This window comes from Stenella coeruleoalba, assembly GCF_951394435.1.
Source record: "Stenella coeruleoalba genome assembly, chromosome: 20".
NCBI classification, from domain to species: domain Eukaryota; kingdom Metazoa; phylum Chordata; class Mammalia; order Artiodactyla; family Delphinidae; genus Stenella; species Stenella coeruleoalba.
Window position 1 is genome coordinate 42,989,420 of NC_137166.1, and position 16,070 is coordinate 43,005,489.

At 57.6% G+C, this 16,070-nt stretch overlaps 1 protein-coding gene across 3 annotated transcripts; it reads left to right on the top strand.

Annotated features, from left to right (window-relative positions):
* Positions 1-2,771: 2,771 nt before the first annotated feature.
* Positions 2,772-14,473, top strand: MAG (myelin associated glycoprotein; the record flags this gene model as incomplete). 3 transcript variants are annotated; one of them, XM_079906527.1, is made up of 10 exons in its annotated part: positions 2,772-2,817; positions 2,998-3,366; positions 4,811-4,863; positions 4,990-5,107; positions 5,194-5,451; positions 6,512-6,772; positions 11,290-11,577; positions 11,929-12,025; positions 13,034-13,133; positions 14,108-14,473. In XM_079906527.1, 10 exons carry the CDS (start codon positions 2,772-2,774, stop codon positions 14,270-14,272), a joined length of 1,755 nt encoding a protein of 584 aa, XP_079762653.1. In that variant the 3' UTR covers positions 14,273-14,473. The 3 variants fall into 3 exon arrangements, with proteins under 3 accessions (XP_079762653.1, XP_079762651.1, XP_079762652.1); XM_079906525.1 differs by having other exon boundaries at positions 4,811-5,107; XM_079906526.1 differs by having other exon boundaries at positions 4,811-5,107; positions 13,034-13,127.
* Positions 14,474-16,070: the final 1,597 nt, after the last annotated feature.

The following is a 16,070-nucleotide window of genomic DNA, read 5'->3' on the forward strand; positions in this document are numbered from 1 at the left end:
AGGCCCGGGGTTATCCCTAACACTGCCACCAAGATCCCCTAGACGCTGAGGACAATGCCTTCTGCTTCTCAGCCTGAGACTCCAGAGATCTTAGAGCATCCTCCCAGGGACCCAGAACCAGGGTACGCAGTGATGGAGGGGGGAATGAGTGAGGCAGCCGCCCCCAGCCCCTCCAGGAAGGAGCTCGTAGAACCCAGGCATCAGGCTGCCCAGTTCAAGCAGCGGTGACAAGGGCCCTTTGTGCCCCCCTCCCCCGGGGGCAGGGAGGAGCTGGGCCTTGGAGGCAGGCGGCCCCTGGCACCCAGGGGGAGGGGAGGGGCTGGTCAGTGGGGGCCTAGACCCTGGGAGGCCAGGGGACTGCGAGCGGGGCCTGCGGAGCAGAGGGTGCAGAAGCAAGAGCATCAGGTGAGTACTGCAGCCGAGAGGGCTGTGGGACGGGGAGGAGAACAGAGGACTGGGGCTGAGAGCACGGGGCAGGGCCGCCCGGGGCATGTGCAGTGCGAAGCGGTCTGGGCCGTGGATGGTGGCTGGGAGCTGCCACTAATTTAGGGTGGGGGAGGGTGCTGCTTAGGATTGCTCTGGGCGTGGGCTGGGACCGTGGCAGGGACAGTGACGGGGCCTTGGGAAGAAACCACAGAGAGAAAGAATGAAGAGCCCTCCTCAGCACCCCTCTGGTGGACGTTCTGCCCTGGGGCTCCTAAGTTTGTGGCAGATGGGGTGGAAGTCATCCAGGGACAGGTGAAGAGTGGAAGGATGCCCGGGTGATCAGACGTCTGCCTCCTGCCATCTGGGAGGGTGCGGGCACAGGGGGCTGTGAGTGAGCAAGTTCCAGCACCTGAGCACCTGACGGGGGCGCGTGTGCACATGCACGTGCACGTCTCTTAGTGAGTCGTAATCCACATCCGTGTTTCTCCACCTTTATTTACACCCCACTAAGGAAAGCTTTTAGACCTGTTTTTCCTAATCCAGCTCCCCCCGTGAGATCTTAATATTACGGATAGACTGTATATGTTTATATACCGTGGTCCTTTAGAGAGCCACAAACCACTGTAATAACTAAGATTTTTCTGGACCCCACCCCAAGAACCAATTTTCACCCCCATTCAGATTGCATGGTCTACACACTTGTTTCACACGTCTGCCCAGGCCCCGTGGCCCTCACCTGTGTCTACCTCCTGTACCTTCCCGTCGCAGGTGCAAAGGTGGCATCTGCCGCGTGTCCATCCGCATGTGTCTGAGTGGGTCTGTCCATAGCCGGTCCGAGTGTCTTTGCGAGCATGGCACGCAGGCAGGTCCGTGTGTATGCCCGATTGCCATGCCTATGCCCGTCCCGGTGTGTGGTGGGCAGGAGGACGCAGGTGTGTGTGTGTCTGCCGCACGGGGGTCTCGGTGCCTGTCGGCGTGTGCAGAGCCCTGACGGGTGTTACGGTGCGAGGCTGCTTCTTCTGGCTGCGTCCAGATCCGTCACATTTCATGGCGGCATTTGCATGTGTCTGACCGCATGCGTCTGTCCGTGGGAAGAGAGTGTCAAAGGCCAGGAAGAGCAGCCACTTGGAAACACTGGGTCCAGCCCTGAGGCGACCCACAGAGGAGCTGGGTGCCAGGGAGTCACTAACCCCAATCCCTGGTCCTTCCTGGCTCCACTCAGAGCCCAGCCAGGCTCGCCCAGCTCTTCCCTCACCCCCATCTACCCCAGAAGCCCCCCAGGACGAGGCACCCTCACCCTGAGGGAACAGGGCTCTTTTGTACCGGGCTCTCGCCTCTGGAGGGTGGGGACGCCAGGGGCCATCTGTAGGGTGGGAGAGGGCGGCAGGAATTCACGTGGCATGTTGGGAATGCTGATGATGTGAAACCCAGTCATTGATGGGGCTGGGTCCCTGCCTCCCACCCCCAGGCCTCAGCCGTGGGACATGTGCTCCCTCACCGCGTTCACTGCCCCTGCCTCCCCCCACCCCCAGAGCTCTGCTGCTTCCCTTTCCTTCCCGAGAGTTCTCCTCCATCGCAGTTTGCCTCGGGAGGTGACCACAGAGTAGCTTTCAGGCTGTGTGGGAGGGTCCCAAGCGTCCATGGGCCACAGAGACCGTGTGGGCAGCCTGCAGGATCTACTCACAGTAGATCCGGAAAGTGGACGGGGAGGGGCAGGGGACCCTCAGGCCCCCACCTCCTTGCGCCTGTCTGACTCTTGTTCCAGGTTGGCCGGCTGACAGCTTCAAGTGGGACCAGAAGACATTCCCAACTCAGGGAGACGGAGGTGAGGGGGAGGGTTCCAAATTCCCCTTCCTCCTGGTTTGCCCTGCTTCCTGATGCTGGTCCAGACTTGGCTCTATCCTTACTCTTTGGAGATCCCCAAGGGCAGGATGGTGATGAAGACAATTATTAGCACGTCACTACCACATAGAGTCAGGACAGTTTGGTGGTGAAATCTGCAGACCTGGACAGGCAGGCAGGGCTTGAATCCTAGCTCTGCCACTTACGTGCTGTGTGGCCTCGGGCAAGTTACTCAACCTCTCTGGACCGCAGCTACAAAATGAGGATAATAATTGCACCTACCTCAAAGAGATCAAATGAATCTGTGTCGTAAAGTACTGGGGGTGGTTCATGGTTGATGCCCATAGATGTGTTTGTGATTATACATAATAATAGCAGCAGTGGCTAACATCTGAACAGGCTGCTTCCTAAAGCCTTACTAGAAGCACCCTTTTCACTTCCCCTGGCCTTTAACCCTCTCCTCTCTTCTCCCCCATCCAGCTGTTGCTCACTTGCTGTACAAAATGATATTCCTCACGGCACTGCCTCTGTTTTGGATCATGATTTCAGGTAATGCCTGGGGGTCTGGGGCTCCTGGGGTCTTGGCCCCTGAGCAGGCTGGGGTTGATTTTGTGGGTCCCTGGACCCCGCCCCCGCCCCGCAGGGCAGTGGAAGCTGATGGGAGCGGGGGGATTGGGGGCATCCGGGCAGGACATGTCCCTCAGCCTCAGCGGTCCTGCTTGCCCACAGCCTCTCGCGGGGGTCACTGGGGGGCCTGGATGCCCTCGTCCATCTCGGCCTTCGAGGGCACGTGTGTCTCCATCCCCTGCCGCTTCGACTTCCCCGACGAGCTGCGGCCGGCCGTTGTGCACGGCGTCTGGTACTTCAATAGCCCCTACCCGAAAAACTACCCGCCGGTGGTCTTCAAGTCACGCACCCAAGTCGTCCACGAGAGCTTCCAGGGCCGCAGCCGCCTCCTGGGGGCCCTGGGCCTGCGCAACTGCACCCTCTTGCTCAGCAACCTCAGCCCCGAGCTGGGCGGCAAGTACTACTTCCGCGGGGACCTGGGGGGCTACAACCAGTACACCTTCTCCGAGCACAGCGTCCTGGACATCATCAGTGAGTTCCCGGGGGCTGTGCAGATGCCGTGGGGCTGGGGCCATGCAGGGGGCGCAGGGGGAGCAGGAAGTCCTCCTGGCACCTTTCCAGGGAGGTCTAGCTGGCAGGACCAGGGACTTGTTGGTTTGGCTGGGGGGAGGGGTGCAACCCCCCCCTGCCCACACGGCCCAGGCAGATGACTGAAACAGGCAAAGCAGGGCTCTCAGAGGAAAGCAGTGGTCTTACTCTTCCAGAAACACCTGAGGTAAAGGCAGCGGGCCCAGGGGTTGGAGCCAGGCCTCTGGATTCCTATGTTAGCTGGGCTACTGAGGGCAAGTTACTTAACTTCTCTGGGCCTTGTTTTCCTCTTCTGTAAAATAGGGTTAAGAACAGCACTCAAAGTTCAATGAGGGAACAGTTGTCAAGTGGGCGAAGCAGTGCCTGGTACATGACGCCCAGCTCCGTCTAAGTGGTGCTGGGTGAGAAGGCAGGGTCATTGCTGTCAAGCATTCTGAGTTTTCCATTTGTTTGTTTGTTTGTTTTGTTTTGGTTTTGGCTGTGCTACACGGCATGCGGGATCCTAGGGACTGAACCCGTGCCCCCTGCAGTGGAAGCACAGAGTCCCAACCACTGAAACGCCAGGGAATTCCCGAATTTTCAAAGGGAACTGTATTTTTCTATGTTTTTTCAGCATCAGCTGCTGATTCAGATATTTTTTTAAAAAAATACCCTAAATTTAGGTCAAATAAAATGCAGCTCCGGGCCAGTTTGGGCAATTAGAGTAGGGTCTACTGCCTCATTTCTGAGAGGCCCCGAGAGGCATGGAACCCTTAGACTCAGGTTTGCCATCAGCTCTGAGTCTACATGAGGGGCCAGATTACAGCCCTGATGCACAGAGAGGCCCCGCTTCCGCCGCTAGGCACAGCCAGACAGCTCCAGGACACACCACACACACACACACACACACACACACACACACGCACGCACGCACACACGCACGCACACACGCACGCACGCACGCACGCACGTGGAAGCTAAACCAAAGCAAACGTGGGAAGGAGAGAGGTTTCTTGAGGAATATAACGTAGTGTCCAGAGCACAGACGATGAAGCCAGAGCGACAGGAATTGAAGCTCAGTTTTACCCCATGCGCGCTGTGGCCTCAGTTTCCTCATCCGCAAAATGGGCAAAATAACATTACCCACTTTCTACTTTCGGCATGGCTGGAAGGACGGGCAAGTTACACACAGTAAAGTACTCAGACCACTATATTGTTGTTTCCGTTATTATTACATCTGCGGTTGGATCTGCGGAGGGCTTCTGGGTGAAGGGTACCCAGGAGGAGAGAAGGTTGTAGGGAATTCTGCATCCAAGGATGGGGAGGGGAGCGGGTACCAGGACTGGAGTCGGACAACGTGGGGGTCCGATGCTGCTTCCTTCACCCTCCATCTCCCCGTCTCACTTAGACACCCCCAACATCATGGTCCCCCCAGAGGTTGTGGCAGGCACAGAAGTGGAGGTCAGCTGCATGGTGCCTGACAACTGCCCCGAGATGCACCCGGAGCTGAGCTGGCTGGGCCACGAGGGGCTCGGGGAGCCGGCTGTGCTGGGGCGGCTCCGCGAGGACGAGGGCACCTGGGTGCAGGTGTCGCTGCTGCACTTCGTGCCCACCAGGGAGGCCAACGGCTACCGGCTGGGCTGCCAGGCCTCCTTCCCCAACACCACCCTGCAGTTCGAAGGCTACGCCAGCCTGGACGTCAAGTGTGAGCTTGGGTGCGGGCCGGGGTGCGGGCCGGGGGCGGGGTCTGCGGCACGTGCCCGCTGACGTCCTGTGTCTCCGGTGCCGCAGACCCCCCGGTGATTGTGGAGATGAACTCCTCGGTGGAGGCCATCGAGGGCTCCCACGTCAGCCTGCTCTGTGGGGCCGACAGCAACCCGCCGCCGCTGCTGACCTGGATGCGGGACGGCACGGTGCTCCGGGAGGCGGTGACGGAGAGCCTGTCCCTGGAACTGGACGAGGTGACGCCCGCGGAGGACGGCGTCTACGCCTGCCTGGCCGAGAACGCTTATGGCCAGGACAACCGCACCGTGGGGCTCAGCGTCATGTGTGAGTCGCCGCCCCTGCCCGGGGCGGAGCTGGGGGCCCAGTGGGGGCGCGGTCGGGACCATGCCCGTGGTTGAGGTGGAGATGGAGAGGAAGTTGCAGGTTAAGGAGTTCCTTCATTTTCCCCACGAGTATCTGGTGAACACCTACTCTGCACCACTCTCCTCGCTAGGACGAGATGGGAAGAGGCAGAGGCAATCCCTGCCACCCAGGAAAGCCTGTTAAATTCAGTTTCCTGCGGGTAGAGCTGGGCCTGGCTCCGGGAATCTGCATTTTAAAATAAGCCCCATTGCAGTTCTGATGGGAGGGCTGAGGAGAACCCAGGCCTCTCCCAGCCCCCGAACATTATGGGGCCCCAGGGAGAGGGGGCCCGTCAGACAGGATTCTTAACTAGGAGCCAAGGAGAGGTCATTCATTCATTCATTCATTCACAAATATTTATTGAGGCAAAGTGCCCAGGGCTGGGGATAATAAAAATGACAGCACCGGCCAACATTTACTCAGCAGTTTCTGAGTGCCTTCCAGAAATACTCTTCCCCTGGGGCCTCCCCACGGCTGGCTCCTACTCACCTCCTTCTAGGCTCACTGCAGCCCTCCCTCACCATCCTAGTGAAAACCGTCAACTACCCCGATTTCCCATCCCACCTTTATTTTTCTGCAAAGCACTTATCCCCGTCTTGCCAACTATATGTTTGATTTCCTTATACAGCATCTGTCCACACGGGCAGGGATCTTCATCTAACCTTGTTCAGGCTAAAACAGTGCTTGTCACAGTTGGTTCTCAGTGACCCCTATGAGGTTGGGAATATTATTAAGCCCATTTTCCAGATAAGAAAAATGGGGCCCAGAGGGGTTTCGACATGGGTCCACACACAGCTGGGAAGGGGTAGAGCCGGGATTCAAACACAAGCGCTGTCGCTGCAGAACCCCTGTCTTTGTAAACGAGACGCCCAGGCCTGGGGTTACCTGAGCCATCCTGAGCTGGTGTGCCCTGATTAGGGCGTCGGGGGTCACATTTGGGGGTGGGAGCTTCTGACCATCGGCCCCCTGTCCTGCCCCCCAGATGCACCCTGGAAGCCGACGGTGAACGGGACAGTGGTGGCCGTGGAGGGGGAGACAGTCTCCATCTTGTGCTCCACACAGAGCAACCCGGATCCCATTCTTACCATCTTCAAGGAGAAGCAGATTCTGGCCACGGTCATCTATGAGAGCGAGCTGCAGCTGGAGCTGCCCGCCGTCGTGCCCGAGGATGATGGAGAATATTGGTGTGTGGCCGAGAACCAGTACGGTCAGAGGGCCACCGCCTTCAACCTATCCGTGGAGTGTGAGTACTCCCCTGCATCCGCTGCCCCTGCGGAGGGCGGCCGGGCTTGACTCCTGCCCACCCACCCCTGTGGTAGACGGCTCAATGGGGGACACCCAGGTGACCGGGAGGTACCCACGCATCCCAGCCAGGGGTCAGATAAGGATGAGGAAGGGAGGAAAGCGGAACCCACAGCAAGAAAATAAAAGCCCCACCTGAGAATACGGTATCCCCACATCCTGGTGTGGGCTTGTGACCAAGGAGATTTCTGAATCCTGTGGCCACAGCCCCTTTGCATTAACTAAAAGAATAACCACGACCTCCGACCCTTATGGAACGTCGCTAGGCACCAAGCAATGTTGGAAGCTCTGTACAGGGACCCACTCTTTCGTTTTTGTTACATCCGATGAGGGAGGTTCTCTTACTGTCTCCAGTTTCCAGAGAAGGAAACTGAGGTCCTGAGAGGTTATGTCACTTGCCCAAAGTCACACAGCCAGAAAACGGCAGAACTGAGATTCAAATACAGTGGTCTGGTTCCACTCTTCTGTGCTGCCCATTGACTTCATCCTATGTTATGACATCAGAATACATTGATCAAGCCGTTGTTACATGCACGGCCGTGTGGCTCAGTGGGAGGTGGGGGGTAGGACCGAGAGGACACGAAGCGTATTAACAGATAATGGTACAGCCAGAGAGATGAGACGGATGCATATAAAAAGCCAACTGTCTTGGGAATGAAGCCCATTGTTCCACTGCCAACCAGAGCCCTTCCCAACCTTCTGTGGACATCACCGCCAACACCCCACCCCCACCCGGCCGTCACTCGGGTCATAGCTCCCAAGTCGCAGTTTCCACTCCCCCTCCTCCAGCAACTCCCTCTGGAATGTCACCTTTGTAGTTCCATTCCCCCTGCTTCCTCCCCAGCTCCAGCCTGGCCTCTGGCACTTGTCTCCAAATGATTCCACCTACAATGGTCCCTACCACACAAGCTTGCCAGAAGGTTTTGGGCACAGTCCGTATATTCAATATGGCATGTGGCCGTAGTCAGCAGAGACAGATTATTCCTGGAGTACCATCTTCCAGGGCAAGGTGATGGCCACCACTGCCCTGCTAACCCTTCCTCTTTGGGCACCTTCCTTCCCAGTCTCTGCTCGCTCGCGGCATCCAACGTGATCATGCATATGGGTGTGCGGGTACCCCGCCTACATGCCCACCCTTCTGCCTCACGCCCACCCTTCTGCCTCACGCTTTTCTCCGTTAAACCTATATCCCAAGCCAGGGGTTCTTAGGTGTAGAGTCAGAGAACCCCCTGAGGATCCGGTGGAAACGTCTGATCATACACGCATCTCCAGCTCACGAATGTTTTCAGTCACAGACCCTCCTGTATAATAAGAGTGGTGGCAGCAAACGATCATTAAGGGCCTACTCTGGGCCAGGATTGCATCCCCTGCACGTGTTATTTTGCTGAGCCCTTGTGGTCGCCCCTTGAAGCAGCTACGTGTTATCGTCATCCCCTTTGAGGAGAAACTGAAGGTCAGAATTCCCCAAGGCCATGCAGCTGGAAGGCTGGCCAGTGCCAGGATTCTTCTGGACTCCTGTCGACCCAGTTCTTAAACCTCTGGCTGCTTCATCTCCCCTGCAGTCCTTGGTACCCAAGGTACTCAAGGCCTTCAGTCAGCCGGAGGGGAGGAGCAGCTGTGCCTCCCACCCCACCCCTGCTAAGCCGGTCACCGGGCTCCAAGGCCTGTGTCGCTGTGCTTACCCTCTGGGCGTCGGGCTTCAGGTCCTTCTCTGTCCCCAAAGTCTGCGTCCCCTAGCAACGGGGCTTCCATGCTCGCTGACGATGGTGGGTGCTCCTGAGCGGGGAGGGGGCGGGGGGGGGGCTGTTGGGTCCCAGCACAGCGTGGGACCTGCAGGGCACTCTCCTCACTGATGACTAGAAGACTGGTTTCAGCCCTTTGTGCATATTGACCTATTTCATTCTCACAACAACGTGATTGGGGGCAGGGACTGCCCTTCACCCATTTAATAGGAGGAAACAGAAATGTTACTGGTGCCCAGTACCCGACAGAGCTGAATCGACCTGGGTCCGAATCCCAGCTCTATCTCCATCTTGTGATGGAGATGTGCTGTGTGATCCCAGACAAGTGAGTTCACCTTTGCTGAGCCCCGATTCTCTTCTCTGAAAAACGGATATGACAGTATAAGGAAATTATGGTGAGCGCCCATAGTGCCCGACATGTCCCATGTGCCCCGTAAGTCTTAGACATCCTCTTAGCTTCCCACTCATCTCTCCTTTGAACTCCTGGCTGGGTATCCGCCTGCCTTCCTGCTGCCAAGGCTTTGCTAACTTGCTTCCTCTGCTGGAATGGTTCGATCCCTGAATGGGATGTTAAGCTTTCTTTTTCTTTTCTTTTCTTTTTTTTTTTTTTTCCGCTGCATGGGGTCTTTGTTGCTGCGCGCGGGCTTTCTCTAGTTGTGGCGAGCGGGGGCTATTCTTCGTTGCTGTGTGCAGGCTTCTCATTGCGGTGGCTTCTCTTGTTGCAGAGCACGGGCTCTAGGCGCACAGACTTCAGTAGTTGTGGCTCTTGGGCTCTAGAGTGCGGGCTCAATAGTTGTGGCGCACGGGCTTAGCTGCTCCGTGGCACGTGGGATCTTCCCAGACCAGGGATCGATCCCATGTCCCCTGCATTGGAAGGCAGATTCTTAACCACTGCACCACCAGAGAAGTCCCTAAGCTTTCTTTTCAACAAGCTCATGTGCCCACTTCAGAACAGAGTCCCGTAGCCCCTGGCAAGTCAAGGACCATTACCCCTCTTTGCACACATGAGAAGTTCATCTCGGAGGCCCAGGAAGCTGAGTGGCCTGATCGGGGCGACCGGCCAGTAGATGGCAGAGCTGAGATTCAAGCCAAAGCTGTCTCACCCCAAACTCCCCATCCTTTGTGGGACCTGGGGCTTATCTAGTGTCAATCAGGGTTTCATAGGTCGCGAGGCTGCCGGCAATGCTGCAAAGATGCTGAGCACATGCAACAGGGTGTCAGCGTTCCCGCAACACTGTCACAACAGTACCAGTGGTGCAGTATTGAATGAAAGGATTTTTAAAAAATTAATCACTGTCCGTTCATGTTTGTCATTACTAATTTACTCTGTGGTGTGTTAATTTGTCAGTACTACAGCAAGCATAGTGCACGTCTGCCTCAACAGAATTTGGAATATTTAACTGTTCATTTACTAGACGTAGAGATATGTACACATTGAGGTTCCAAATGGGATGATCCCTATTGCCACTACACGGCTCATGTGACTCCCTGCTCCGTCGCTGTTACCTGCATATTCTTTTTTACTGGAAATTGAAAATAAGTGGGGTAGGTGGGCCAAAGATCTTTTGCCCGTGTGGAAGTGGGTTTTGCTCAGGGCTGAGAACCAGAGGTCAGTCTAGAGCAAGCAGAGGGGAATGCCAGACTCTCCATGAGGGAAAGAGAACATAGTTTAAAAAGCAACATTCAACGTTCTATTATAATTTCATATTTTGGAAAATGAAAGGAAAAAAAATACCAGTATCGTTTTTGTAATTTAAATGGCAGCAAAGCAAAGCTCAACAAAATGATATTGGGTGGAGGGTGGTACCTGGTACCACGGGGAATCCTGCGAGGGAGGGAGGGTCAGCATGCAGGGGGCTCCAGGGAGTGAGTAGGGGCATCTGTAGGATGGCCTGGAAGGGGAGCTGGCTGAACGCAGTAGTTCATCCAGTAAGTCTTCCCAGAGCTCCTGCCGGGTGAAAGGGATGTTCTAGGGACTTCCCTGGAGGTCCAGTGGTTAAGAATCTGCGCTTCCACTGCAGGGGATTTGGGTTTGATCCCTGGTCAGGGAACTAAGATCCTGCATGTCGTGTGGTATGGCAAAAAAAGAAAGTCATGTTCTAAGTGTGGGGGACAGAGTGGAGACTGAGTAAGAGCCTGTCTCGATGCAAATACAAGACCAGCCACATCAGTGTATAACCCGGGTAGGGATAAGTGCTGGGGAGAAAACTCGAGTGAACAGTTATTGAAGCGAGGTGCAACTTACATGGGGTGGTCAGAGAAATAGACATGGTCTGCGCAGAAGCTGCCTGGAGTGAGGGCGTGAGTTTGGCAGGTGTCAGGGAAGTGTTCCTAGCGGAGGGAGAAACGCAAGACCCCCCCACCCCCGCCCCGGCTGTTGGAAAAAGCTCCACAAGTATGAGAAACAAGCAAGGAGGCTCGTGTGGCTGGAAGGGAATGAGCCAGGGTGACAGCAGGAGATTAGAGCGTGGCTAAGTCCTGCAGGGCCTTGCAGGCGAAGGCAAAGAATTGGGGTTTTATTCTAAGTGACACGGGGAGCAATTGGGGGGGGGGGCTTTGAGCAGGCAGCACCGTGATCTATGTTTCACAAGGTGAGCAGAGTTAGAGAGGACGTAAAAGAGAGTGCAGAGGGGAACAGGCAGCTCATCTCTGCGACGGCCAAGGAGCCCCCGAGGCCCTGTCTCTAGCCCGCGGGGTCTTGGTCTTGCCCCTGCAGTTGCCCCCGTGATCCTCCTGGAGTCCCACTGTGCGGCGGCACGTGACACGGTGCAGTGCCTGTGCGTGGTGAAAGCCAACCCAGAGCCGTCCGTGGCCTTCGAGCTGCCCTCGCGTAACGTGACCGTGAACGAGACGGAGCGCGAGTTCGTGTACTCGGAGCGCAGCGGCCTCCTGCTCACCAGCATCCTCACGCTGCGGGGCCAGGCCCAGGCCCCGCCCCGGGTCATCTGCTCCTCCCACAACCTCTATGGCACCAAGAGCCTGGAGCTGCCCTTCCAGGGAGCCCGTGAGTGGTGTGGCCTGGGGCTGGGCGTCAAGGGACAGACAGGACCCCTCTTGGATCCAAGCTCCCCTCCCCAAGGCTGATCACCAGCGGCTGCGCATGGGTCAGGCTGCGCAGCGGATCGGGTGGTAGAGATGCCCTTTCCAGCCAGTTAGGAGAGGCTGCCCCGAGCTTGCCTGTACTTTACTGGCCCCTCCAGCAGCAAAGGCCTTCAGGCTAGCCAGTCAGTGCAAGGATATGCCAGCGGTGTAAATATTTTCCCTCTCACCCCTGCCCCAGCCTGTCTCCTAAGAACCCAGGTGTCCTCACTCCCACCGGCAGCCCTGAGGGCGCCTGGGTCTTCTCTTTCCTCAGATCGCCTGATGTGGGCCAAGATCGGGCCCGTGGGAGCGGTGGTTGCTTTTGCCATCTTAATTGCCGTCGTCTGCTACATCACCCAGACGCGCAGAAAGTGAGTAGCCTTCCGGGCTGAGCTGGGGCGGGGCGGGGTGGCCTCCAAGGGCAGGGCAGGGGCAGAGCAGTTGGAGGCGGGGGGTGGGCAAGGGAGGGAGGATTCTGCTCTGAGAATGTTCAGCTGGATGGAGGAGAGAGGGCCCCGGCTAACGTGGGCCGCCGTGGTCAGGTCACGCATGCCAGTGCCTGGGCCGAGCACTTCTCACCAGTCGATACCTGTGCCCCGCATCCTGTGCTGTGGCCTCCTGCCACTCCGGTGTGATGGGGAGAGCCGGTACCCCTGGCTTGCACCCAGAACATCCGTCACAGTTGGTTCCGGAAGCCCCAATGATTACACATATCTGTGGTATCAAAAACACTCCTCAGGGACTTCCCTGGTGGTCCAGTGGTTGGGACTTCACCTTCCAGGGCAGGGGGTGCAGGTTCGATCCCCGGTCGGGGAGCTGGATCCCACATGCCTCGTGGCCAAAAAACCAAGACGTAGAACAGAAGCAATATTATAACAAATTCAATGAAAAGACTTTAAAAATGGTCCACATCAAAGAAATCTTAAAAAAACAGAACAAAACAAGACAAAACAAAACGCTCCGCAGTCCCAAGCCACAGCCACCTGCCACAGGTGCGCCGCTGTTAATTTTCTGCCTTGTGGTGCGCACATCAGCTCTCCTGACAAGGAGTTAACCCCCCGCTCCGCATCGTGGCGGCAAGGGGGTGTGGATAGCCCCAGAGCGAATGAGGAGAGCCCGGAGCAGCCAGGCTGGGGTCCTGAAAGTGGCAGACACCAGGGCCCAGGTGGCTCATCCTCAGCTGTGAAGCAGAGGAGGAGTGGGCAGTGGTGGACAGGAAGAGGCTGCTCACCAAAGGGCCTGCTGCCCATCTTAGAGAGGCGGGTGGGAGCAGCTCTGGGGTCCCTTGGGCCATACTCTTAGGTAGATGGGGTTGCAGATAGAGAGGGGAGTGGGGGGACCTGGGGGTCCCACTGGAGCTGACACGTCTTGCCCTGCAGAAAGAACGTGACAGAGAGCCCCAGCTTCCCGGCGGGGGACGACCCCCCCGTCCTGTTCAGCAGTGACTTCCGCATCTCTGGGGCGCCGGAGAAATATGAGGTGAGGCCAGAGCCCTGTGGTGCGGGGCTAGCTGGAGATCCTGTGCGCCAGGGGCCCCGAGGGCCTGGCGGGGGGCCTGGAGACCCAGGGGCAGAGGGGGCGCCGGCCCCGCAGAAGGGAAGCAGGGGTCGTGCGGAGGGCTGGCTTGGCCCTGGGCTGGGAAGGGGCGCTCAGGCCGAGGCCTGGCGGGGGGCTGTGGAGCTCGGGGCCCAAGGGAAGCCCTCATCCACCCCGCCTGCGTCTATGACTGCATTTCCTTCTCCAATAGTCCAGAGAGCTCTCTACCCTGGAATGAGCACCCCAGGAGGTAGGTTCCGGGGGCCTCAGTGTGCCCACCTCTGGGCCCGTGTTGGGCCCTGGGGTTGGCGTGCATGTGTGTGCGTCCCCGTCAGGCGTCCAGGTTGGTCCCCACTTCAGTCTGGCTCTGCCCAGCACTCCTGGCCTTGTCTAGTCTGTCCCATTGCTGCTCCCCTCTGTATGTCTGTGGCCACTGTCCTGTGTGTGTGTGTGTGTGTGTGTGTGTCCAAAGGTGGGGGGTAGGGATGGAAAGCGTGACAGGGAAGCCGAAGTTGCACCTGCAGGATCTCCCAGGTGGAGGAGGGGGACCACACCAGACCCAAACGTACTGAGTCGGGCATTTACAAAACTTGGGGAAGGTGGGCACCCGGCCAGGTGGCTTTAATCTAAGGGCATGTTATGGACTGAATTGAGTGCCCCCCCCAAATTCCGATGTTGAAGAAGGCTTCCTGGAGACGTTGCATTTGTGGGCGACTTTCAGGCTTGGCAGCGAGGAGGTGGTTTTGCGTAGCGGGGATCGGCACAGGCAAGAGCTCCAGAGGGGGACTGGGGACCGTGGGGCTGGCTGGGCTGGTGGTCCTCACACAGGACTCAGCTCTGGGAGGCGCAAGCGACTCCAGCCTTTGCATCTGTCAAGAGTGGAACAGGACCTTCTAATGGGTTGGTTCCCTTCATAGAGTGAGAGGCGCCTAGGATCTGAGAGGAGGCTGCTGGGCCTTCGGGGGGAGCCCCCAGAGCTGGACCTGAGCTATTCTCACGCGGACCTGGGAAAACGGCCCACCAAGGACAGCTACACCCTGACGGAGGAGCTGGCCGAGTATGCTGAAATCCGCGTCAAGTGAGGGAGCCGGGGGCAGCCCGGATGGCCACCACCCCTTCAGGACCCTCACTGGCCCCCACGGGCTGTGGGCTTCCTTCCTCCCCAAAGTAGTGGGGGCTGGGGCAGGAAAGGGACGGGGCAGGTGACAGTGAGGTCCTGGGGGCCTGGCCTCCCCCTCCCTCCCAGCTGTCCCCGCCCTGCCAGCGCCCCAGCTCCGCATTGTGGCTCCCCTGTAACCTCCTTTAACCTCATCTGTCTGGAGGGGAGCCCGTCTGTCCATGTTATTTATTGCTACCCCTGCCTGGTCTCTTGTCCCCATACCTGGCCCCAGGGCCTGTGCGGAGGAACACGAAATAAATGCCCTGAAGTCAAACACCCGTCTAGATCCTGATGATTTCAGACCCGTCCTCGGGGACCCTGCCCCCCGCCTCCTTGCCCTTCCCTGGGTCCTCAGGGATCCTAGCCCTGAGCCCAGGCCAGCCGCCCTTAAGTTGCTTCCACTCCGAGCTGGCAGCCGGTCCACAGCAGGTCATGTTTGACTGCTGGGTGGCTTCACATCACAACCCTCACCCCTGCTCCTGCCACAGGTGGAGCGACTGACAGCCCCGGGCTTGCGCTTACACGCTGCCACATCTCACTGAAAGAGGTGGTGGCTGCTTCCTCTGGAGGGGCCTGGCTCCTGACTTGCCACACTGCTCACCATTTCCTGTTGTCCCACACCTGGCTGGCTTCACTCACTGACATCCCCCCCTGTGCCCTGCGGGTCGCGGCGGGGGCCTCAGATCTCAGTGTTTCATGAGCCTGTGTCAGTTTGACCGCCGTGCCTCACGTTCATGCTGTACTCTGCAGCTTCAATCTTTTTTCCTTTCCTTTTTTTTTTTAAAAAAAATTAATTAATTAATTTATTTTGACCATGCTGTGCGGCATGTGGGATCTTAGTTCCCTGACCAGGGATCGAACCCGTGCCTCCTGCAAGTGGAAGCGCAGAGTCCTAACCACTGGACCACCAGGGAAGTCCCAATCTTTCAAACTTCACTTGGTTCAAGAAATATCCATCAGGCATCAGCTGTGTATTGAAGCCCTTTAGGAAGCTCAGGCTATCCTGGGAAGGGACCTCCAGGACAGTCCTGTGAAGATGAGGACGCTGGGGCTCAGGGAAGCCAGGTGATTTTCCCAGGGTCCCAGGTCCAGGAAACAGTGTGGCCAGACCCTGGACTCAGGTCTCCTTGAATTTAAAGAAGGCCGGACTCACTGGCATGAACTGGTATCAACAGCTAACGTGTTTGTTGAGCGCTTACTACGTGCCATGTGGTTCTACCCGGTTTGTATGAATTCATCTCCATCTGCTTTCCCTAACGACTACGACAGTGCTTCTCCAAGTGGGGTCCCTGCACCAGCGGTAGCAGCCTCGCCTGGGCACTTGTCAGAAAGGCAGATTCTCAGGCCCCACCCAGACTGCAGGAATCAAAAGCTCTGGACTGGGGCCCAGCAGTCTGTGTTTTGACGAATCCTCCTGGGGACTCTGATGCACTGACGTTGAGAATCTGGAGGAGGCGAGGCATAGAGGCTGCATCACTTCCTCGAGGTCCCCCAGCTGCAGCCCCGACTTAAGCCCACGGGGCCTGGCTCTGCAGCCCACGTGCTGACCACTGTACGTCACTGCCGTTTCAGTGAGAAGCAGAGGAAGCTCGTGGGTCTGAAGATGCCGAGGGGGTGGTAAGAATAGAGCCGCAGGGCTGAGGGCGATGCCAGCGAGGTTCCTGAGGAAGGTGGTCCTGCCCTGGTTTTTGAAGAGGGCGGAGGATACAACAGAGGCCAAA